The following is a 25,401-nucleotide window of genomic DNA, read 5'->3' as shown; positions in this document are numbered from 1 at the left end:
CCAGTACATTGGCTCCGTGAAGGAAGGCAGGGACTCACTCACCACTGGTCCCGCCCATCAGGTAGTGCTTGGCACAGAGAAAGTACAGGATAAATACTTGTTGAATGAATTATCCTTTAACTTGAGAAAATATGGCTTTTTTGATATTTAATTGAATGCTAGTTCTAGCTCTGTTATTGTTTATTGAAAACATTATAGTTTTGCCCTGTGGAGATTTCAGATTTCTATGGTAGCCTATGATATTATGGATTCTGTTCATATTAAGAGATTTAATTGTCTCTTTTTTCCTTTACTTTATAGATCATCTCTGGGTGTTGTTTCCAGATGTCTGTATGGTGATTGCATCAGAAATTGCTGTAGATATTGTAAAACATGCCTTTATCACCAAGTTCAATGACATTACTGCAGACGTATGTGTTTTAATAAGCTATTCAATGTTTAATGTTGAATTCTGCTACTTAATCTTATAAAATCGTAGAATAAGTTTAGGTTTGCATTTATGAAGATAATAAAAGAGCACTACTACTTAAAAAGTTAGAATTACAACTTTAAATTTCTAAAAATTATTACATTACTGAAAGTATATTATATCAATATAGAATAGTCCTGGTTCCATACTTTTGGGTGGAGGTATAGTTTGGCCAGTAGTTGATGTCAGAGTGCCACTGATTTGGAATCATTATAAACTGTTAATACTATCATAATCTCTTTACTTAATCACATTGTTTCTGTTTAAAACATTAGACTATCAAAACTTTTCTCTCTGCTTGGATTTTTAAAATATTTTATACTTAAAAATTGATTCTTCTGTGATGATGAATAGGTTTCTCGTAAGTTATAGAAAACAAGGGCCTATGTTTTTCTGGTGAAAGTATTTGATGAAACTTTGAGAGATTTGTTTTATATTGTAACCAGATATTCCGTAGAATTTCCAGAAATAGATATGTGGCTATAGGCTCATTGTGTACTAAACGTAAGAGAGTTTCCTAGTGCAGTCTTCCTTCCTACTTCAATCCCAAAATGAATAGTAACTTCAGCAGTTTTCTAGATTTTACTTGTACTTGGTCTTACTCTAATACTTAACTGTTTTATTTCAAAAGGCAAAGATTTAAAATCTAATGCATTTGCAACTAGTACAATATGATGATTTGATTATGAGTTTCTGAATACTTTTAATATACTTGAATAAAATACGGTTTTACACTTTTTTTTTTTTTTTGGTGAGGAAGATTGGCCCTGAGCTAAAATGTGTTGCCAACCTTCCTCTTTTTGCTTGAGGAAGATTTTCCCTGAGCTAACACCTGCACCAGTCTTCCTCTATTTTTTGTATGTGAGACGCCACCTCAGTATAGCTTGATGAGTGGTGTGTAGGTCCATGCCCAGGGTCAGAACCGACAAACCCTGGGCCACCGAAGTGGAGCCTGTGAACTTAACCACTACACCACTGGGCCAGCCCCTACACTTTCTTGTAAAACACTGACAAAGTAATTTCACCATTTCCTCTCTTGGCTTCCTTTAATACAGAATGATTCCCTTTTCATGGGATCATTTTCTCAGCATCTGAAATCAAAATTAATAGGCATGATTCAGATACTTAGTGCTGTTTTTAGTGGAAATGACAATTTACAAGTGCCTACATAACTACTGTGTTCTCTAACTCAGTTTTATATCTTGCTCGGCATCCATTTTCTAAAAAGGAATCAGTATCATTACATATATAGTACTAAAAATTTTTTAAACTTTTAATGTAAAATTTCAAATTTATTTTATATATATATTATATTACTTAAAATGGCCACTCTTCCCAAAATTCTAGACTCTCAGGATCATAATCATTGAATATTTATCTCTTTGAAGAGAAACCTTTAAAAGGCCCGTCAACATAACAGTTGGGGGAATTGAGGCTATGTTTTACCCTTGTTGTAGCAAAACAGAGAAACACCGCCCAGGTGTCTGCTAGGTTGTTAGCACCTTTTTCCTGGTTAATTATTAAGCATTTTCATCTACAAAGTCTAAGTCTTTCCTCGTTATATATTTGCACTGTATTACTTAATATTGCATTCTTATTTGTCCTTAGGTCTACAGCGAATATAGAGCCAGCCTCGCTTTTGATCTTGTTAGCAGCCGACAGAAAAATGTGAGCATTATAAAAACAGTCTGAAATTAACTGAACAGTGGTTTAATTTAGCATGGAATATTACTTAAGGGAAAGCTGCGTAAACTTCCTACTTATCTCCATTCTAAATCTTTGGAAATTAATAAAAATAATACTTAACATTGAATAGGGTATGATTTTTACAACATTGTAACAGTTATACAACTTTGTATTTAAAACTTCTTATGAACATTTAGATTTCTATATCATTTTACTAAATTACGTGATAGGTGCCAGGTTCTCTGCTTGCTCCTAGCTTCACCTGTTGAGAACATTTGCTGATGATGAGTGAATAGTACTTTTTAAATGCTGTTTAAATCTCTTAAATCCTTTTCTTCTTTCTCTCTCTAGGCGTATACTGATTACAGTGACTCTGTGGCACGGAGGATGGGGTTTATTCCTCTCCCACTAGCTGTTTTAGTAAGTCCATACTTTTTTCCCTTTTTTATGATGAGATAGCCATCATTATAGAGTATTAATAAATAGATTATCAGTAAGTTTTTTTGAAAAGGACTTGATATAAAAATTAAAGGTGAATGATTTGGAAGGAAATTTTGTTTTAAATTATAGCATTATCCTTTTGAATTTTGAACTATCCAGTAGATAAGTGATATTAAGGAACTATTTTATATAATGTCTTTCCTAACAATGAGAATATGCATTTTTGCTTCTTCATTTGGCAAAGATTTTTGTTTTTGAATGGAAATACCTGGTGGGAGGCATTGGCATGGCCATGGTAACACATACTGGTGGAAGTATAAGTTGATCCTACATTTCTAAAGGGGAGTTTGACAGTATTATGCTGTGATGCAGTATTGTAGTTCTAGGACTTTATCCTAAGAAATAGTTTAAAAAAGTGATATGATTTATAGACAAGGTTGTACATTGCAGTGGCATTTATGGTAATAAAAATTTGAAGACAAATGAAACAGATTAAATAAATTATGGTATGCTCAAATGAAGAAATATTTTGTATCCAATATAATTACTACTTTTTAAAATTTTTATAATGAAAATTTCTACTGTTATACTTAGGAAATATCATATATTTTTTAAATAATAGCGCTGAAATTTACTAGATCAACCAAAAAAATAGTCATCAACTTTGAATATTTTAATGAATTGCTCAGAACAGCCTTGCAAAAAGTTACTAGTCACATCAGGCTGTAATGATGTTAATTAAGATTTGCTGGCTGTACCTGTGTTTGATTATGTTCCTTGTTGGCACCCTATTCTCAGATCAAAAGAAATGCAACCATCTTCTTACCAAGACATCTAGAGTTCTCTTATACATGCAAAGACTCATGGAAGTCAACTAAGAGATGTATAAGGAAGTTGTAGGTCATGCCAACTGTATTTTAGACCAGCTTGCCTGACATTTTTTAGAGGGTGGATGATTAATCAGTTTAATGTTGTTTAGATTTCCATGTGACTCTCCAGCTAACCATGTCCTAAATGTTTTCAATTATATTAGTAACTTGTTTATTACATAATAATATAACTTTCTTTTGCGTGGGAAAAGGAACTCTTAGAATTTTGGTAAAAGAGAGGATTTTAAAGAGTAAAATTATTTGTTAAAGCTTTAAGAGAGAGATAAAATAGAATATTAAATTTTTCTGTTTGTTTCTGTTTCCTGCAACTGGAAACGTGATATATACAGTGTGAGGATAAACCTAGGTTGCCTGACTGATTTTTTTAAAAAAGCGTGAGTTAAGTAGTTAGATTTAAATGTAGCCCTGCTTTTCCAAATAATAATTGACTATCTAGTAACTTATTTGCTAAAAAACTCTGTTTATAATTAGTATGAGTTTTTTAATTTAATATTTTTAAATTTTCTTCCAGCTTTTGTTTTATTTTTTAGATGAGTTTTCATTGTTGTTATACCAAAAGATTTAAGCTTAATTAGTAATTGATTAACAGAAAACACTTCTGGAATGTCTCCTGTATTTTCCAAGAGAATTACACAGTTATGCGATGATCTAGCGGGTTTTCTTCTGCAGCACTTTTCCCAGAGAGCTCCAAAGTGACACTGGAGCTTTGGCAGACATCCAGGAGCCTTGAGGAATATTCCGAGGCCTCAGTAATCAAGTTAATTCTTTAATTAAGAGTGGCAATGTTTCTTTCTAAATGTTACCTTAGGTCCTAAAATGAATTCATATCCAAAAAAAGGAAAAGAAATCATGTATTAAGGTCTTGTGGAAATCAGACTTTGGACCTATGTATCTTAAAGTTACTTAATAATATACTGGATAAAAATGAAGTCATTTAAGCCTTGAAGGTGATAATTGGTTTGCCTTTCCTATTAATGAGTAAAATCTTAGAGCCACGTTAACCTCCATCATAAATGTTTGTACAACAAGTCCTTTCCCTCTTAGAGATTGTGACAGAGAAGACGACTTCTAGATCAGTTTTCTCATAGTGAAACTTTAACATATGACAGTCTATTCCCTCTGTCTCCTCCCAATTGTTCTTTTGTTAAAAGCATTTTAAAAATATCGTTTAAAATATGTCTTATGATATTTATTTAAGACACCGTAATAGACCCTTCCAGTCGATGATAACATTACTAGATCAGATCACTTATTTTCCCTGACTTCCATTTCCATAGAGCATCCCCCAGACCCTAATACATGGGCACATTATTAAGCTCAACCTATCATGTATAAACATTTTCCAGTGATAGATCCCATCAGATTTATTCAGCAGACTTACATGGATAGTGCTGTTGCTCCTATATTTCTGTGAGATAAGTAAGAAATAGGTGTTTAACCATAACTCTCTGAAACAACTTTTCTGACCTTTAAGTAATTAATTTTGTGATAGTATTTAGTTTTTTTAAACAGTACAAACCTCCTAAGTTTCCCTGTTCTCTCTGCTCCCTATGAGTCATTGGGGGTGCTTAAAAAGAGTCAGAGAACAAAAGAGAGAAAAAGCAAGAATAAGGGACGTGTGTACGAAGTGGTTCCAGCTCTGGTAAGGACGTGTGTACAAGATGAATCCGTTTGTACTTCCCAGAATAATTTTTTGTTTAAAAACCAGCGGATTTGCATCTCTGTTAGGTACAAGTGCATGTCATTCCTGCACTAGGTGTAGTGTCTGACCTCATAGAGTCCATAGCAGGTGAATGTTGCCTTAGCCACAGGCCTGCTGTGTTTGCTTGATCAAACCCAAATCTACCACAGAAGACGCACAAGCAGCCAGGTTGTGATATGAATCAACAAATCTAGAACTGCTTACTTGGATTTAGACAAAGGCTCAGAGATGTGCCTATAGTGTTAAAATCAGCATGGAGAAATCTTTATTTAAATATTAACTAATAATTCTGTGGTTGTGTGTTTTGTTTGTGTGTTTTGTTGTTTTGGTTTGTTTCTGGCTAGCTCATCAGAGTTGTAACAAGCTCAATTAAAGTGCAAGGAATCCTGTCTTATGCCTGTGTCATACTCTTCTATTTTGGGTAAGATTAAATATTCTTGAATATGTTTTTGGTTATACAGTAAAGTATAAATGCAAAATGTCATGGAAGTTAATATCAACCAAATCATACTGCACCCACTCTAACTGTCCTGGGGGCTCCCTAACAGCTTGTACCTCCACATGTATTTTTGACTCCTTGAATTCTGGTTAAATTAAATATGCTGCTATTTGGTAGTAGTATTAATAGCCCTTTAGATTTTATTTTAATCTTTAGTGAAATCATTTACATAAAGCCCTTTTTGCTTAGGATTTAAGTTTCACCAATATTTTCTTTTATAAAATCTGCCATTGCAGTCAGACATTTTTCTATGTTCAAAACGTCTTGAATTTCTTCTGTTTGCCACAGTAATTATTTAGCATGCTCTGGGCCTGTGTCATATAAACCCAGAGAAGATGCAGAAATGTAGTTTCTCTGTGTATGACTGGCTGGACTTTTCTCTGCAAATTTGGTGATCTCATAGCTTACACTCTGGCTAGGGAGACAAATGGTAACAAGTAAACAACTCAATTTAGGAGAGTAATAAGTGGTATGAAGAAAATAGCAATATAAAATGGTATTTTTTCCATTGTTAGTTTTCTCAAGAAATGAATTTATGATAAAGTAGCCCAGCCTAGCTTTAGATTTACTTATTTAAAAAGAGAAAAGGGACCCTGTCCCCACAGTCATTCATGACAGGTGCATTGCATAGGAGTTATGCCCGGAGTGTCGTCTGTGAGACGGTCAGAACTGACTATCTCATGAGGAAAACCATGGGGAGAGAATAAGCCTAGCAGTAATCACTTCAGTGGTAGATGTACTGAGAGTCTTCTTCCGGGATGAGGTCTGCCTTCCAGAGACTTCTGAGGTGGTCCCAGTTTCATGTTTTGAGTGTGTTTTTTACATTGCTCTCTACCTGGTGCCTGGCACATGGCAGGTGCTCTGGAAGCTTCTGTCACAGGGGCACGGGCACAGTCACTTGTCATTGTCTGCACTGAGCATCATGAGGTGTAAATGTGCTTCCTGGCACCCTCAGAGCCATGTTCAGGCAGTGCTGCTGATCTCAGTGAGACCCACGGCGAGATTGAATTTGGATCAGATTGCACACCAGTTACTGTTTTCTATCTGAATGAACATGTAAATACATTACTTTATTAAGGTAACTCTCTTCAGTTTTTTGACATTAAAAAACATAAGATCTTCCTTTTTGGTGCAAATGTTCACACTGCTCTCCAAAGTTCTTCCCAGCATTGTGTCTTACTCATCAAGCGGTATTATAATTGTTCCCATCCTTGTTTAACAAGCTAGCTATTCTCATGTTTTTCTTTTGACGTAAACAAATCAGGACATGAAGCACGTATTCCACATCTGAAAACCTTTATTTAGGTACAGTTGCCTGTGCACCATTCATCAAAGTACATGTGCTTTAATCTGAATTATGTAGAATTCACCACCTCCCACAACCCTCACCGCCATATCACCTCGCTCCAGCCTCTCACCACTGCTCCCCCTTGATAGTCCAGCCGGGCACATCTGCTCCCTGACCTTTCCACTCCACTGATTGATTCTTGTTATCCCTGTATCAGTGTAATACCCAAATTATCCTCTCCTCCTCCAAAATCTTTCTCCGAGCCGCCTTGTCCGTGAAGCCTTCTTTATCCTTAATCTCACCAAGCCCAGGGATCTCCCTTCAGCAAAAACAAGTCAGAATTCAGTTGGGCCTCCTGAGTTACAATGCCATGCCTTTCCCCCACCACTCCCAGTTTCAGCCTCCTTTCCCCCAGACTCACTCGCTGAGTTGTGGAAGGAAGGTTGGCAGCCCCTGCCCTCACTGATCCGCTCAGCACTCCTCAGTGAGTGCCTGCTAGGTGCCAGGTACTGGTTCCGGAGCTGTGAGGGATCAACCAAGAAGACAGACGAGTGCCCTGCCTTCGTGTCACTGACATTCTAGTGGAAAACAAGACCACAACCAGAAAAACAAATTGCTATAAAGTTACAGTTGGTAGTAAGGCATCAGTAAGAAAAATATGGAGTGTAAGGAGATGGAGAAAGACAGAGGTGGCTGCCTTAGAGCGGCAGGGGAAGCCTCTCTGGGGAGCTGATATTTCAGTGGAGACCAGATGGAGGAAGGGAGAGAGCCACACGGCTGCCTGGGGAAAGAGCAGGCTTGGCAGCGGGGACACAGGGCAGGCCTGACATAGGAACAGCAGGGAGCTGAGGCAGCTGGAGCACAGCAGTCCAGGTGGAGTGTGTGGGAGAGGACCCAGCAGCCATGGGAAGGGCCCGGGTTTCAGCTCTGAGGAGGGAGGGACCACTGGACGGTTCTGAGCAAGAGAAGACTAGATCCAGCTGGCTTTTTGCAAGGCCTCTCTGGCTGCTGTGTAGAGAATGGACCAGCTTGTGTCAAGAGGAGAAGCCAAAGTCAGGCCAAGTCAGGAAGCCATTACGGTCATTGCAGGGAAAGGGGACCGTGGCTGGAATCGTAGTGGTGGCAGTGGAGTGGTAAGAATTTGTCGACTAGGTGTGTATTTTGAAAATGGAGCTGGACAGGACTTGCTGATGAGTTGATTGGGTGTGCAGTGTGAGGGAACGAGAAGAATCAAGTATGATTACAAAATTTGGGGCCCAAGCAATTAGGGCAATGGGATTGCCATTTACTGTGATGGGGAAGCCTGTGAGATATATATGTGGGGTTTTGTTTTGTTTTGTATTGTTTTCTCGAGGGTTGAGGTTGGAATCAAGAGTTCTGGTTTGGATTTAGTAAGTTTGAAATTCTGTTAGACATCCCCTAGGTGGTATCAAGGAAGCAGTGGAAGGTGTGAGGAAGGAGTTCAGAGGAAAGTTGGGGGTAGGGGTAAATTTGAGAGTGTGTGCACGCAGAAGTCCTTGTGGCTGTGGGTCTGTGTGAGGCCCTCGGTCTTTGCATCCTTAGCTCCTGGGCTGGGGAGGCTGGGGACTGTGAGGGAAGCCTGTTTGCTTCTTGCTTTGACCTCCTCTCAGGCCCCTCCTCAGACTTGCCCGCACTGACTTGTAATTTCCTCTTATTGCCAGGATTTCATCTCAGGCATAAGAAACAGCAGCCTGCTTCTTCACTCACTGTAAAACTAGCAGTGAGGTCCTTGATTCTGTGTCATTTAAGGGCCCTGTATCCGAGAAGATATCAATATGAAGAGGAGTTTTGTTTGTTTTCAGAATTTTCTGCCAGATTTGTGTCCACTGCTTTAAAATGTTATGTACCTTTTGGTCCAGAAATTCCACTTCAGTAATTATAGCTATCCAGGAATTTATCTTAAGGAAATACAGATTTAACATGTTTTCCTATCAGAAACTTTTTAATAGAAGGAAAATATTGGAAGTAACCTAAATATCAGAAGTTAAGGGTTTTGGGGGGCTTTGTTATACGATAAAACTTACAGTGAAATGTTATAAGACCATTAAAATAACGTCACTGAGGAACATTAACTGGTATTGAAAAAGATTCATGGTATATTGTTACGTGAAACAACTGCAATAATAACATAACGAAACTGCTTGACGTTTCTGTGTGCCAAGCGCTGTTCTGAGCACCTTACTGAAGTCATCTCCTTCATGGATTAACTGGGTAAGAACCTCACTCAGGTTCTAAGCACTGGAGTCGGGATGTGAACTCCGACACTTGGACCCCAGAGTCTGTGCTCTGGCTCTGAACTCCAGTCCCCTACTGCCTTGTAAAAGAGACCCCGTTTACCAACAGCGAAAAAGTACAAATCGGTGTATGTTCACAGCAAAAAGGACAGAAAAGTCATATACCACATGTGCCAGTGATTATCACCAGGTGTAGAATTATAAGTTATTTTATTGTTTTCTCTTTTGTTCACCTGCATTTACTAAATGTATTTGTTTTATAACGAGAGAATAAATGTTAAATAGTTTAGTACCAGGTAAGACTTCTAAGTAGTATAATTTCTTCTTATAATGAGAACTAAGGAATTTATCAAAAGTTTTCCCGTGTGGTAAAGAAGCCTCGGGGAGCTTGGGCTTTGCATAAGGAGCTCCCACATCTCAGACCCAGCCCTCTGACCTCTGGGCCCTCTGATCCCTGGCCTGTCCTCTTTCCACCATGCCCTGCAACTTCTCATTAGCGATGGTAGTGGATGGCATTCGCAGTGATTGAGATAAATCCCAACAGGTTGTTTGTTTCTCTCTGGTTTTAGGTTGATATCCCTGAAAGTACTTAATAGCATCGTGCTATTGGGAAAATCATGCCAATATGTGAAAGAAGCCAAAATGGAAGAAAAGTTGTTTAACCCTCCTCCAACCAACACTCCAGGCAAACCATCCAGTAAATCACAAAACAGATGTAAACCTTCCCAAGGTATGTTTGGTTCTCTTCTTCGCTTCTCTAAAGAGTTAATTGTCTGAACTCCCCCTAGTAAATCACTGTTCTGTCAACGGTTAGCAATGCTTTCAAGATCTGATTTCACTTTGTTTGGTTGCTGTTGTTCTTTGGTATTTATATTTTAGCTCTCGTCACAGACACACTGATGCAGCACTGAGTTTTTACCTTCATTTCTTGCTCAGTAGATGATTATTGAGCACCTATCACATGGCAGGTCCAGGAGACACAGCAGTGGGGAAAAGGCAGAGTTTATTCTAGATTGTTGGGGAGAGGGGAAGAGCGCAAATAATAAATATGCACTATGTCAGGTGGCAGTAAGTGCCAGAGAGAGAACTAAAGCAGGGTCGAAAGGGAAGTGTGGTGGGAGTTGTGGGCCCTCCCCAAACCGAGGGGGAAGGAGCATCCCAGGCAGAGGGCCCACAGGTACATGCAGAGGCCCCAGGCAGGAACATGCTTGGCGTGTCGAGGGACAACAAAGGCCAGGGTGCTGGAGTGGACCTGTCCCCGGGAAGAAGGGCTGGAGGAGTCAGAGAGGCTGCTGAGGGCTCCAGGCCTCCCAGGGCCCTGCAGGCTGTTGTGAGGACCTTGGCTTTTACTCTTCGTGGGAAGGGGCCGTTGTAGGGCTTAGAGCAGAAGAGTGACGTGATCCAGCTGACATTTATTTAAAAGGATCCTTCTCAAGGATCCTTTCTGTGGAAAACAGACTCAAGAAGGGTGAGCCCAGAGTCAGAGGCTGGAAGGAGGCTGCCTGGCTCAGAGTAGGGGTTAGTGGTGTGAGCAGGAGAACTGAGCCAGATTCTGGATAGATCTGGAAGAGCACAGAATTTGCTGATAAGGTTGTGCATTGTGAGAAAGAGGGAGAAGTTAAGGATGGTTCTGGGGTTTCTGGCCTGGAAGATTTGGAGGGACACTGACTTAATTTTTAAGTCATTAGATGGCAGTTCTCTGTTCACATAGGTATTTGTCCATATGTCTTTTAGTTTAAATAGTTTATTTTTAAATGTATGGAGCAACTATGAGCCAGGTAATATATGAGATGCTGGAGATACAAAGGTAGATAATCATGCTTTGAGGGCCTCACAGACTGACAGGAGAAACAACACAAGTGGATAATCCAGATAGGTGAATGAGGTTATACACAGAGGTGAGGAGGGGACAGGAGAGGGTCCCTGCTTGGCGGCCATGATGCCTGAATTAAACGTTGAAGGATGATAAGAAGTAGGCCCAGTGAAGATGGGTGGAGAGGGCACTTCAGGAAAGGGACCAGTGTGAGCTAAATCATGGGGGCCTGAAAAGCATCTGGAGAACTAGCAGCTCAGTATTCCGAGATTGTGGAGTTTGCTCTGGAAAGGGGCAGAAGATGAGACTTGAGATGGCCAAAGTCCAGTCTGAAGTGAGGGCCGTGTTCATAGTGTATGCTTTCCAGAGAGCTAAAATAAAGTGAAATAAAAACTTGTATAATCACTTGAAAATAATTTTTTCATTGTGAAGAATATGAGTACTATTAGTGACATGAGGATTGCATTTGTTTCAACTAACTAGATAATTCATAGCAGTCCATATGTGTTCTGTTATACTGACTCCTCAACACATTAAGAAATTAATAAGTGTCCATCTTGCTCTCAAGTAGCCTCCAGTCTAATTGAGGGATAAAACCCTTAAGCACATACTGCAGTTCAAGGCCCCTGGGTCTAGAGCCATATTATAGGAAGTGCATTTTGGATGTGCATGTGAGTGTCTGTGTAGGCTGTCTTGGAGGTGAGGAAACCACAGGCTAGAGACCATGCAAGAAGGTATTGCAAGTCAGGCAGCTCAAGCCCGGTTTGAGGATGGAAAGTGGGGCCGACTCTGAGGACAGCATCGTGTTCCTCATGTTCTAAAAGAGGCAAAAGATGGCAGCGGGGTCGGGGGAGTAGGGAGGGCGGAGGGAGTGATTACCAGGAGAGAGATAATATGTTCATTATCTCGATCATGAGGATGGTTTCAACATGTATATATGTGTGTCAGCACTCATCAAATTACTCGTTTTAAATATGTGCAGTGTGTGGTATATCATTTTTACCTCAATGAAGCTGCTCTTATAAGGACCAAATGTATGATTCAGAAATTGGTGGGTCCAGACCCCAGCCCAACTGTCCGCAAGGCCAGACTCCCGGATCCCTGTGGCCCAGAATAAACATTTGGGGGTCTGTTTGTTGGTTTGTTTTTACTCTGATTTGGACTTCCTGGAGGTGAAATGCTGGCTAAGTCTAGCTACAGTGACTGCCCATGGAGGTGGAGTGTATTCGAGCCTGTTGAGCCCTGACATCCTAACTACAGGAGCGAATGGTAATTTTTCAGGTCTGGCGACAATCATATTAGGGTTTGGTCGTGTAGGAGGGAGTTTGTTGTGTAGGCGTTACGATCTTTCCAAAATCAGGTGATGGTGTTATTTTGTGATGTGATCCACATAATAGCCCTCCTATAAAATTTGGGATGAGCATACAGAAATGGCATAGCCTCTAAGTTTCACTATAAATTATGGCTGCTTATATAATATGCTCTCTGGTTATCATTTGCCTTATCTAAAGGCGTGGATGATGGACAGTTTTTTTCAGTACTACTATATTAGTAAGCTCATGTTTATTATAAGGAGAAATCCTTTTCTAATTAAATGGATCTGTTTTTCCACAGAAGAAAACCTTTCTGCTTCAGTCACCAGCCAGCCGGTTCATCAAAAGGAAAATGTCATACCATTACTTGTGACAAGTAATTCTGATCAGTTTCTGACAACTCCAGATGGTGATGAGAAGGATATAACACAGGAAAACTCTGAATTAAAACACAGATCCTCAAAGAAAGATTTGTTAGAGATAGACAGGTTCACAATTTGCGGAAACCGAATTGACTGAATTCTGCGCCTCAGTGTGCCGAAGCTGCTGAGTCCTGGGCAGCGCATGTCCAGGACGGACACATGCTAAAAATGGCACTTCAATATTTATTGAAAACCTTAAGTTATTAATGGAAAGCAGGTCTTAGTGTCCTTCCAGTAATGTGGTCTGGCTGAAGGTCAGGTCACGGAACAGCAGCAACCTCCAGCCTTGACTCTGGAAAACTTGGTGGATTAGGAAAACTTGCTCCTGCTTGGTGAAGCGGCAGAGTCACTTCCAGGCCGAGGGCAACAACATCAGATCACTTTCGCTTTGTCAGTCTGGGCTTCCAGAACGTCGAATTTTGCCTCGAGGCCTCTTCAGTATAAGGATATACCTGGAAAACTGGGAAGCTTTTACCACGGCTTACCTTTCCAGTCCACGGCTTACCTTTCCAGTCCACGGCTTACCTTTCCAGTCCACGGCTTACCTTTCCAGTCCACGGCTTACCTTTCCAGTCCACGGCTTACCTTTCCAGTCCACGGCTTACCTTTCCAGTCCACGGCTTACCTTTCCAGTCCACGGCTTACCTTTCCAGTCCACGGCTTACCTTTCCAGTCCACGGCTTACCTTTCCAGTCCACGGCTTACCTTTCCAGTCCACGGCTTACCTTTCCAGTCCACGGCTTACCTTTCCAGTCCACGGCTTACCTTTCCAGTCCACGGCTTACCTTTCCAGTCCACGGCTTACCTTTCCAGTCTCATACTGTTTTCACCAACAGTTTTCAAACTTCATCTGCCAAAGCATTAAAAAAATCAATTAAACTTAAGTCAAGATAAATGTTCTTACCACCAGAATAATCCTTGAAGATGTATCTGAATTAATCAGAATAAAAGGCTACCTTAAATAAGACTTGATGAATAGTAGAGTTTTATAGAAAAAAAGACCCCAAGCCAGTTCGTTTATTTAAAACAAATTAATTAATGAAGGTTATGCATCACAGAGAAAATGTTTCATAATTTTTCAGTTTACTCTTTAAAGCAAAATGTGAGCTACGCATTGTTTAATTGCAGTGGATGGAATAGAAATTCCCATACCAAAAGGCACTTTTTATACTGAAAAAGCAGAGCAGTGTTAACTTGAATGTGTAGTTAACTGGTTTCGTTTTAAAACTGATTGCTTCTAAATCATTACAGTTAAAAGGATTTGGTGTTGAATAGGCTGAGGAATTGTCAATGTACAAAGTTCAAAGATGTCAACTTTAACTGGGTTCTTAAAGTAAATGCTCTAAGCAGATTGGGCTGCACCGTCATGCTTGGGCTTATAAAATGCGTTAGTCTCTCTGTTTGGAGTGTCAGTGGGCGCCTGTGCCTGGGATGAGGTCTGTGTTCTGTGGGAGAGCGTCTGTGTGGGGAGGTTGGACTGTCGGGGCGTGTCTGCTGGGCGTGGGCAGGCCCGTGGTGGGAGAAGTAAATGGGGTGTTGGGGATGTGGTGGCTCACTGGGTATGGGGAGGTGTTTGTGTTGTATGGATGTTGGGAACAGCAACCAGAAGGTGCTTTTTGGTTTTGTTTTGAGATCAAGATTCCATTTCTGCTCAATTACTAGTTTGTGGCCTGCATCATAGGACAAGTTATTTTCCACCACATTTTATCTTGAGAGACCTTTCTGCATTTTTATAAAAAATTTATGACATCTAATTTCAGAATGTCCAGATGTTACTGTTAATTGTTATTCCTTTGATGTTTTCATTTTGAAGTTCAGCTCTCGTGCCGCTGTTTCTGGCATATGATATGCAGAAGGTAAATTTTAGGTGATTTGTCTATTTCCTGGGTGAAATATAAAGCGAGATTTAATGCTTTGGCTTGTTCACTCAAAATACAAAAGTGAATTTTAATGTTTTGCGTTAACTAAAGAAATCTGGACATTAATGTTCACAGAGGGTAAAAGAGGAAACTGTACAAAAATGCTTTTGTGAAACCATAAAGTATTTTAAGTTAAAAATGAAAAGATTTTTAATTGCTTTGTGTATGTTTCAATGAAGCTCCATTTTAGAATTATTATTCTTTTTTCCATCTTCTCTTCACCACCAAAAGGAACAGTGTCCATGGTGAATGGAAGTAGTTTGGGGAAAACTTTGCCAAACACAGCCCTGATCAGAGCAAGAATAGGATTGGGGTATATCTTTCAATTCAGCGTGAATTATTCTGTCCTTGTACTGTCAGTTTTGGAAGATTTTCATTTCCTTTGCAGAATATATTGGGAGTTCAGAACGGTGTTCATTTCGTCTGTTAAAATGGCATTCAGTACTAATTTTATAAGTGCATCTTGTGTGAAACTCAATAAATTCAATTTTGTAATCTTTTTTAAAAAGGTCACTGAATTTATTTTAATAATGTTTGATGTTATGTTTGGTAGAGTGAATTTTCCACTCTGTAATAAGAATTTATTCTAATTTACAAGGGACAGGACTATCTAATTTGAATTATTCTTTGGGTCTTAATGGTGGCAAAATGTTTGATTTTTGTCTTTGAAAAAAAAATAGACTGGGTCTTGATCAAAGACCATTTAATATCTCTCAGCAAATGAAGGTACTTGCATTTTACAGGTGTTTTGAATGTCACACAATGTGTTTTTCACATCTGAGAGTCAGTTCAAGACAGTGCTTTGCTTTTAAAGAAAATCTGAAGCACAACATAGGTCAGACTTACTAGCTTTTCCTTCAGAATAGAAGTAAAAATACCAAGTGTCATTCACAAGCCTGTCCAAATTTTCTTGTGTTCTTTGGCTAGCATTTAGACTTTATATTCATTATACATATACATGGAAGAAACTTGTTATAATTAGATCCTCAAAATTTTTCCTCCCACTCCTAGTAACTCAACAGAGGAGAAGAGAAATTCACACAAAAAATTAAAATCACTACATTTGATCTGTTTGTTTCATCCCTCTATTTCTTTTAACAGAGATTTATCACCCCTATGTGTCAGAAACTATTCTAGATGCTGGGATCAACAATGAACAGAGTCCCAGCTCCTCTGGGGAAGACTGAAAGTAAACAAGTCAGGGAAATCACATCTGCTGGGGAAAAGTTGTCTAAGGACCAAACGATCTCTCACGTTTGTTTCAGTTCTAAAATAAATATACTTCTTTAACATTTTTATTTAGGCCTTTTTTTTTCTGTTGGATTTGCTTAAGATAATTGGATAGCACTTTCACAGTGCTTCTATAAAATAGAAGTAACAAAACGCTTTTTTACTAAAAACTGCTAGTTATCCATCAGAATGTGTTCTGTTCCACAAGCATAGTGTTGTAGCTGGGCACATAGCTGCCTCGTTGGGGACCACATTCCTGAGTCCCTTTTGCTATAACATGTGGCCAAGTGACTAATTCTCACCAAGGGATGGAAGTTGGAGGGGTGTATGCCATTAGGGGGTCCCCTCCACCTTCTCTCTCTCATTCCCACAAGCTGGAACCCAGCAAAGGTGTGACCTCACCAAACCTGGTCCCTGAATGCTTCTGCGGGGGCAGAGTTGCCCATCAACTAGTGCGCTCAGCTTAGACTATACATGAGAGACAAATAGACTCCTGAAATGCCTTTGTTTCTAAGTCACTGAGTCTGGAGGGCCTCTATCACAGCCCACATTAGTACACTGGGAAATCTGAAAGGGCCTATTTAGAGATCGTTACATAAAAGGAGGTGTTAGACCTAACTCTCTAAAACACATGCTTCTGAAAATAATCTTTGAATTCTCGTATTTACTATATGTTGTTTGTAGGGAAAAAGATAAAGATGACCGTGCCTCTTTTATTCAGAGGTCAGACTCCAGCACCCTTGGCCACCTGGAAATGAACGGGAAACTTGCTCATAAGTGGCTAGGCCCCATTTGTTCTGTACTCTACAGAACTGGTCTGCCTCACCCCTTGTCTCTCAGGACATTGTGTGCACAGCAAGAGAGTTGATTCTAAGTCCAGCCGAACAGCACGGAGGAGCGGAAGCAAAAAGAGTTAACACATCCAAAGAGTAGCAAAAATATCGTCTGAGCCTGTTTGAGGCAAATGGTGCCATGAAATGGTCGCTGAAAATATCCCTGTTATGGTTCAGTACGACATGTGGCGCCCAGAAGCGCCAGAGACGTCTGGGAAGTTCAGATGAATATGTTAGTTTAATATGACTAAGGGGAACGTGTTCAGTTGAGAGGGACAGTTGTTGAAGAAATTGGCATTCTAAGTTTGAGTGATCTGAAAAGTTTTCTTATAGGGAGTAGCTAATGCTCAGCAGTGCTGAGCGAACACAGCGTTGCTGTTCTAAATTTCAGTAAGAAAAGATAGTCAACACGTTAATGTGTTAGTAAGACGCGCGTTTTGGCATGGTGTAGTAAAGTTGTATTTGAGGTTTGATATTTAAAGTAATGGGAAAAAAGGGTCGGTATCTGCATGATGTATTTTGCTTTTAACGTACAACTTTTCTTTTTGGCAGGTGAGGAAGCTAAGGGGATCTTGAGGGTACATGTGACACCTTTTTAAAGGGATTAGCTCAGGAATTAGAGAACACAAACTCGAGAAGGGTGAATCACCTGCAAAATGGGTAGTTATTTTTGAAACTGCAATTATTTTCGACAAGCGTATTCTCATTTCATTTTACATATGTCTACATGAGAATGTAAATGCTGGGGAAGGTCAGAAGTGGCTATAATGTCAAGGTTAACCAGATAAGTGAAATACAAGAAAAATGCGTAAATATCTTCTTGGGCTTCAGTTAGCAAATATCAATTGCACAGTCGCTGTGCAGAGCACAGAAATGAGTAAGCTGTGCTCTCCTGCTCACAAAGCTTATCCATAGTCTAGTTGGAGGATGACGGTTAAACTGGGCAGTTACGGTCCCCTGAGGCAGGTGCTACCATAAACGTGGGTGCTGGTTACAGCAGAGCATCGAATTCAGATGGGTTCCAGCATGTTGACCACTGCGGCTCTTTTGGCACATGGAGGCCAAAAAATAAATACTTATTGGATGAATAAGCATGGGAGCCATTGGAGAAAATGTGCCCTTGGGCTGCCTTGAAAAAAGAGTAGGAATTAAATGGGTAAGAAGGGAAGGGAAGGGCAAGCCAGACAGGAAGAAAGGAAGAACAAGCATAGCACACCTACAGCAGAGGGTTCGTCCACTCACTGGATGCGTGTCTGAGTGCCTCGTAAGCTCCCACCATCTTGCTGAGAGAACAGCGACGTTCCAGGGGGAAACTGGAGAAGGTGGAGGGGCTAGATCTTGGAGAGCTTTTAATGCCTTACCAAGAATCTTGGACTTGATCCTGTAAGCAATCAGTGGAGCTTAAAGGGAATTTTAAGTTAGATTGTTGTAACTGTCCAATGAGACGATGCATGAAAAAAACCAGTTTGTAAACTATAGTGTTACAAACCTTGTCCAAGATCACACAAGTGGCAGGTAGCAGAGCAGAAAGTTAAACCCCTTCAATAGGGGGAAAAGCTGTGCTCTCAACCTCTGTGCTACCTGCTCTTTGTGGAAAGAGGGAGAAGCAGAGGCAAGGAGACCCCTTATGGAGGTGACTGCGGTCATTGGCACCAGAGTACCAGGACTTAGGGGATGTAGGGCGTGGCGACCTTGTGGATGTGGCATGTCGAGGACGTTTGCCCCTCTAGGAACTTCAGGGAGGGCCAGCTGGCTGTGTGATGTTGGAGTCAAGGACTTGCTCTGTGTGACACTGCAAACCTCAGTCTGCTCTTCTGTGAATCCAACTTGATAATTTCCACTTCTCAGGGAGGAGCAAACAAGATAGTGCCTCTAAAACTTGGTTTTTAAATGATAAAGCTCTGTATAAATCTAAGTTGTGTTGACTACCATCTCCTGATGCCTTAGAGCCTAGGTTAGTGGTCCTCAAAGTGGTCCCTGGACCAGCAGCATCCCATCACCTGGGAACATGTTAGAAATGCAGCTTCTTGGCCCCCACTCAGACCTGCTGAATCAGAAACTCTGACGGTGGGGTCCGACCGTCTGTTTTAACAGCCTCCAGGTGTTCTCATGCATGTTCAAGTTTGAGAATCGCTGGCCTGGAATCATCACTCTCTAGGATCTGGACCTCAGAATTATGGGGCCAAAGACAACTCTGTCTGCTTTTCCCAAGGTAAAAATTGGAGTGTTCACTTCGGCAGCACATATACTAAAATTGGAAGGTAAAAATGCGAGAGACAAATAGGATTTGGAGGCCAGATTTCTGTAGCACACATCTACATTTTATTTAAAATCTGCATTTTATTGATGTCATTTGCTTAAGGCCAGCCAGCTAGATAAGGCAGAGCAGGGTTAGAACCAGGGGCTTCTAGATCTTCCTCAAATGTCAGTGCTCCACCTGAGTGCCATCATCCTCCAACAATAGAGCCTTTCAGACGAGACATGGAGAAATCAGAGAGCACTGGGTCAGGGTATCTCATGACACTCCAAAGCTCTAATCACCAAAGCTGAGGAAAGGAGAAAAGACACACTGTCCACTAAGTGGTGCAGTTGAGCACCAAAACCCTTTGTGGGCTGTTCCTTCACTCTTTACAGAGCACCAACACTGTTCTAGGAGCTGGTGACATGGCAGACAAGGCAGGCAGGCTCCTTCTCTTTGGAAGCTTACATTCCAGTGGAGAAAACAGATAATAAACATGGGAACAGTTGAGTATTGCAGAGGGTGATGGGTGCTATAGAAAAAACAAGGTAATGTGACAGGGATGTGATGCTTTCTCGTACCTGGATAGTCAGGGAAGGCCTCGAAGAGGTGGTGTGTGAGCTGTGACCTGGGCTAGAAGGAACCTCATTCAGGCAGAGAGACCAGCAAGTTCAAAGCCGCTGAGGTGAGAGTGAGCAGGGTGTATTCTACCAGCAGAAAGAAGTTTGGTGGGGCTGGGGGGACGTGCGGACGGGGACAGGTTGCAGCTTGAAATGCAGTAAAGGGGTGAGAGGGTCCAGGTCATCCAAGCCCAGGGACCAGGAGGAGTGAGGATATTCCCGGTCCCAGGACCAGGTAAGGAGGTAGGATATTGCTTTTTTCTGCTGTGTGAAGAATGGTTTGCAAGGCAGGTAGCATGGAATCAGGAAGACCAGTGAGGGAGCTGTTTTTATGGAAAAAAAACAGGTCAGACAGGCCTGGAGTCATGCCAGGTCAGTGCCAGGAGCCCCTCAGGTCGACCTGGCTCTGTCTCCACCTGGGAAGGGCAGAGCAGCCCCTCTGCAGGAACCTTTAAACCTCCGCTGGCAGTAGACACAGGACAGGATTCAACGTGGACTGATTCCTTTGTTTCTTTAAGGCTGACCCTGCAGAGCAGGCAAAATTGGTTTTTGTCTGATTTTCTGTTTCTCACTGGATGATGGATGGTGGTGGTGAGCGGCCTCCAGATCTGCTACCTTCTGAAATGGTTCCCAGAGGCAGGCTGGGACCCGCTCGTGGGCCCACGATGGAAACCGCATTTCCAATGGAAGGAAGCGCCCGCCCGTGAGCCCCATGCTGAGTGGCAGGAAGCCGGGCCCAGCTCCCCCGCTGACGGGACTGGGCTGAGAACCAGAAACAGGAAGACGCTGTGGGCCAGGATAAAGTCACGTGGTTTCAAGTTCTATCTGTCCTTAACTGAAAAAAACACGGCAGGAAAGAATATGACTTTCCTTTGTAAATATAATGGATATAAGTGCACTGTTCATTTCTGCTTCAAAGGTAACACGTTTCAAGACGACTTAGGTCCTAGAATGATGGAATTTTAGCCTTGAAGGGGCTCTAACAAGGCACCAGCCTCTGTCCCAGGTCCAAACTCTCTCCCAAGCTACTTGTCTCCTGTATCCCTGATAAGTTGTCGTCTAGCTGTGGCTGGAAATAAGAACTATAACAATAATAAGAATAATTTAAAAAGCAGTGCTTATTAGACGTCTACCACAAACCATCATACAAGGATTCACTACCTCATTTAATCTGCACAATGTCCCTGCAAGGCCCCCATTTTACAGATGTGGAAACCAAGGCTCAAGAGGTTCTTTTCTCAACAGTCACCCAGCTAGGGAGCAACAGGGCCCAGACTGAGAACCTGGTCCGTCTGACGGCAGGGCACCGGCCCTTCACCACTGCACGGTGCGTGGACCTCAGGACAGCCCTGCATGAGAGCGCTTACCAACACACACAAGGTTAGTTTCTTCAATCAAGTAGTTTTCTAACAAAAGTATGCACAGTTAACAAATTTTCCATTCCTTCAGACCTGCTTTCGGTTCACATTTTCCAGACTTTCGTATGACTAATTCTCCATAGATTGGCTTTGCTGAGTGCTGTTTTTAGAATTTGGATGATGAATGGATTGTTCCGGTTCTGATTGTTGAGTCACCTTTTTTCTGCCCGAGGAATCATGACAGCGGAAGGCATAACAACGTGGATCTATGTGATGCTGGCACTTTTCAAATAGTCTCTCCTTGGCTTCGCATTCACCCCTGCAAGGTGGGTGCAGTAGCATCGTGATGTCCATGTACCAACCAGGAAACCAAGGCCCTGGTTTTCCAAGAGTTTGGGTGCAGTGCCAGGACGGGAGAGGAGGGCTCCCCACCAAAGGTCGGGCATGTGCTTGCTAGACACGTAGTCATAATATGCCCAACACTGCAGTCCCTGTGCTAAGGAGGGAGGGTGGGGAGAGTATCCCCCTTCCTGGCCCGAGCCAGGGCAGATACCACACATCATTAGTTTCAATCCTCAAGTAATATACATTTGTTATAGAAAAGTCTGAAGACTATTAAGAAAAAGGTGGGGGCAGGGAGAGGGATATAATTTCACCATCTAATTTGGTGCATGTTCTTTCAAACTGTTTCTGATAATATATGCACAGGGAGAGCTTTCCACACGTAGATCTATTTCAATAAGACTCTACGTGCTGGTTTATAACGCTTCATTTCCTTTACCTGTGATGGGCATTTTTCCATGTCAACAATTTAAAATATTTTCAGTGGCTGCCTAGAATTCCATATATGGCCATCTCATAATTATTTTGATCAATTCCTTTCTGTTGGGCGTTTGTCTATTTCCTTAGCATAAATTCCTAGAGCTGGAATTACTTGCACAAAGCCTCCAAATGCCTTTTGATGTGTGTTATGGAATTACATTCCAGAGGTGCATAGTGTATGAGCGTGCCCCGAGCCCCATGCTGTCACCAGCCCTGGCTGGGATGGCTTCCTAATCCTTGCCAAACTTACTGGGGTTTTAAAAAGAGTACCTAGTTTTAGGAGTATGATTAAATATTTTTAAGATATTTATTAGATTTTTTTCATTTTAGTAACATGTATTTATATCTTTAATTTTTCTTTTTGGTGTAAGCTGCAAGTGGGGCTGGGAGATGGGGACCTGAGAGCCTCCTGATCGGCCTAGACCAGTGTTTTAAGAAATTTTTGATGGAGAGCCATCATAGGAAGTGCATTTCACATTGAAACCCAGTGTACATGCACATAAATAACTGAAAAGTAAACTTTCACCAAACAATACTTACCTTTACTCTGATTTATTCAAATATTTTGTATGTATATTTTTTAAATGCTGGTCATACCATACCTACTAAATTGATTTCATAATCTTGTGATGGATTGTGTCCTGCAGTTTGAAAAACACTGGCTTAGACCAAGCATAATCACCTGCCTGGAACGTATTTGTCCTGAACAAAATCAGAGTTCTAGCAGTGCAGAATAAAGAGAAGGTAGCTAAACCGACAGGCACATAACAGAGCCACCATCAGACCTGAAAGGATGGGCAGGTGTGAACATGTGAAGGCTGGGAGAGCCACAGTGGGCGTGAAGGGTGGAAGGCAGAAGGTGTCCCTGCATCCAGCACCAGGTCCGCTGGGCTCTGGGATGGATGGAGGGAGGTTGGCAGGGTAAGGTGTTTGAGCCCTGCCTGCTACACAGGACCTTGACTACCAGGCTACAGGAGACCCTTCAAGGAGTGTCCTAGTCAGCTCGGGCTGCTATAACCAATTACCAAAGACTAGGTGTCTTAAACAACAAACATTTATTTCTCAGTTCTGGAGGCTGGCAGTCCAAGATCAGGGTGCCGGCAGATCTGGTCTGATGAGGACTCTCTTTCTGGTCTGCAGATGGCTGTCTTCTCATTGTGTCCTCACATGGCAGAGAGCAGAGAGAGAGAGAGCAAGCTCTCCCCTGTCTCTCCTTATAAGGGCTCTGTGATGGTTAACTTTATGTGTCAACTTGCCTGGGATAAGGGATGCCCAGAGAGCTGGTAACATTATTTCCGGGTGTGCCCATGAGGGTTAGCATTTAATTCAGCAGACTGAGTAAAGAGATCCGCTCTCACCAATGTGGGTGGGCATCCTCCAACCTGTTGAAGGTTCAAATGGAACAAAAAGATAAAGGAAGGGTATGTCTTTCCTTCTCTGTTTCCCTGAGTTGAGCCGACCATCTTCTCCTGCCCTCAGACATCGGAGCTCCTGCTTCTAGGGGTTTTGGGCTCCAAGACTTACACCAGCAGCCTCCCCAGTTCTCAGGCCTTTGGACTCAGGCTGAGTTATAGTCCCGGCTTTCCTGGCCTTCAACTTGCAGATTGCGGCATATCTCAGCCTCCATAACTGTGGGAGCCACTTCCTATAATAAATCTCCTCTTATATATCTATATATCTCCTATTGGTTCTGTTTCTCTGGAGGACCCTGACTAATACAAGCATAATTCCCATTCATGAGGGCTCCACCCTCACAACCTAATCAACACCCAAAAGTCCCCCCTCCTATTACCATCACACTGGGGGTTAGGATTTCAGGATATGAATTTGAGGGGACACAAACATTCAATCCATAACAGAGAGTTATCCTGGGCAGGAGTTCTCAGATCCCCAGCAGCCTTTCTTCCCAGGATTCATTTCTCTAACAACAGGCTGACCCACCTCAGGGCTACTCGCCAAGCCCAGTGCTGCTTCTCCAGGGGTGCTCAGGTTTCCTCTACGTTCTTTTCCTCATGTAGGATAAATGTTCCTAATGTTTTTTCAAGTACACAGTCACCACAAATGCTCCCCCAAGGTTCTGTTTAAACTCATCATCTAGATATTTCCCCAAATGGCTTTGGACAACTGTGTCATGCAGAACATCATTTTCGACGTGGCCCACATCCTCTTGAGCCACGGTGTGTAGAGCATCTGGTGAGTGGGACCCAACCTCCGGGAAACAGCCCTCGGCGTCCTCTCACTTCCCTCCATCCTTGTTGCCCCAATAGGCTGAGGACACAGCAACTGGGTATGAAATGATCCCCATTCTTTCTAGACTGGACACAACATCCCCCCCAAAAGGAGGGCTTTGCTCAGTCTCCTTTGTGTTCAGAAATAAAGCATCTTTGTTTTTACCGGTGGTTCTTTTCCACTTTTCCACGTTGGAGGAGTGCGTCACCAAGTCTTTGATCATGTCACATCCTGATACTTATCTTAATGAAAGTCCTGCTCCTGTCAGTTTGGAGTGTCGGCTTCTTTGTCATAAAGGTGATGGTCAGTGATGATGGACAGAAAAGGGATCCATTCCCGTGACGCCTTGTGACTGGATTATGCTTGTAAGGGAGAGATCATCTAACAGGTTATCATGGACACTGCAACAGAATGTATTCCCTGTATGGAGGAATCTTACTTAAAGGGAATCTCAACTCATTATCTTCCATTCACTCATTCATTCATTCAACAAACCAAGTGGGAAGAAGACTCTCAAAGAATCACTTTTACTGCACAGCATTGCCTGTAAAAAATAGCCTTCTGAAACTCATTGTGGTATTTATGGGAATGATGCTGTACTATATATGTTTCTATATGCTACCTCAAGTCCTTCTTGGAAAATGGTGGTCAATAAAGAACTAATGAACAAAGAAACAAAATCTCCATTCTCTGCTCAAGTTGGGCTCCTGTGGACTGAGAGAAATGATCATGATGTGATGATAATAAAACCTTGCATTTTTATAGGACCTAATACTTTCTGGACTGTATTCTCATCAATTATCTTATTTAGTAGATGAAATAGGTTTAATTATACTCATCTTTCAGAGTAGGAACACAAAACCTGGGAAAGTAGGCAACCTGCCCGAGGTGACACATCTGACTAGTGAGGAAGACAAGACTCCCCGAGTGCAGGTCTCTGACCCGCAGCTTGGGGCTGGTGCCACCACACCCCCTGAGGTGAGCACCCCACTGCCACTGCCAATTAAATTCCTATGATTTCCTATTAAAATGGCCTTAATTAGCTCCGTCATTTTAACATAGATGACTGATATTGATGCCGTCTTTCCTCCACTTTGCAGAAGTCCTTTTACTTCCAACTATTTAATTAGGCCACGAGATAAAGCCCCCAGCAAGCTGCTGACCCGGTTTGAAAGGTGAGGCTGTATCTCAGTGCAGAAGTAGTGTCCTCACTGGGAGTCAGAATCCTCTCCCACGTATTCAGGAGCTCGGCCTGGACTCCCGACCCCTGGTTTCATCCTCGAGTTGGCCCTTTTCCCTCTCTGCTGTTTTGATCAAATGACAACAAGCTTTTGTTTTTAAATAGCCATTTACAACTCACCAAGAGCCTGCAA

General features: G+C 41.8%; 1 protein-coding gene across 3 annotated transcripts in view; it reads left to right on the top strand.

Moving 5' to 3' along the window:
- TAPT1 (transmembrane anterior posterior transformation 1) overlaps positions 1–15,205 on the top strand; it is a 67,697-nt gene extending 52,492 nt beyond the window's left edge. For all 3 annotated transcript variants that reach the window (XM_087434129.1, XM_087434128.1, XM_087434130.1), the window contains exons 9-14: positions 301–410; positions 2,078–2,137; positions 2,507–2,575; positions 5,533–5,609; positions 9,800–9,960; positions 12,658–15,205. In XM_087434129.1, the coding sequence (XP_087290255.1) occupies positions 301–410; positions 2,078–2,137; positions 2,507–2,575; positions 5,533–5,609; positions 9,800–9,960; positions 12,658–12,875 (695 nt within the window). In that variant the 3' untranslated portion in view covers positions 12,876–15,205. The remainder of the gene's footprint in view (positions 1–300; positions 411–2,077; positions 2,138–2,506; positions 2,576–5,532; positions 5,610–9,799; positions 9,961–12,657) is intronic.
- The last annotated feature ends 10,196 nt before the right edge of the window (positions 15,206–25,401 follow it).

This window comes from Ceratotherium simum, chromosome 8, assembly GCF_057802395.1.
Source record: "Ceratotherium simum simum isolate JZ-2026a chromosome 8, ASM5780239v1, whole genome shotgun sequence".
Taxonomy (NCBI): Eukaryota; Metazoa; Chordata; class Mammalia; order Perissodactyla; family Rhinocerotidae; genus Ceratotherium; species Ceratotherium simum.
This window is presented reverse-complemented; position numbering and strand designations above follow the sequence as displayed.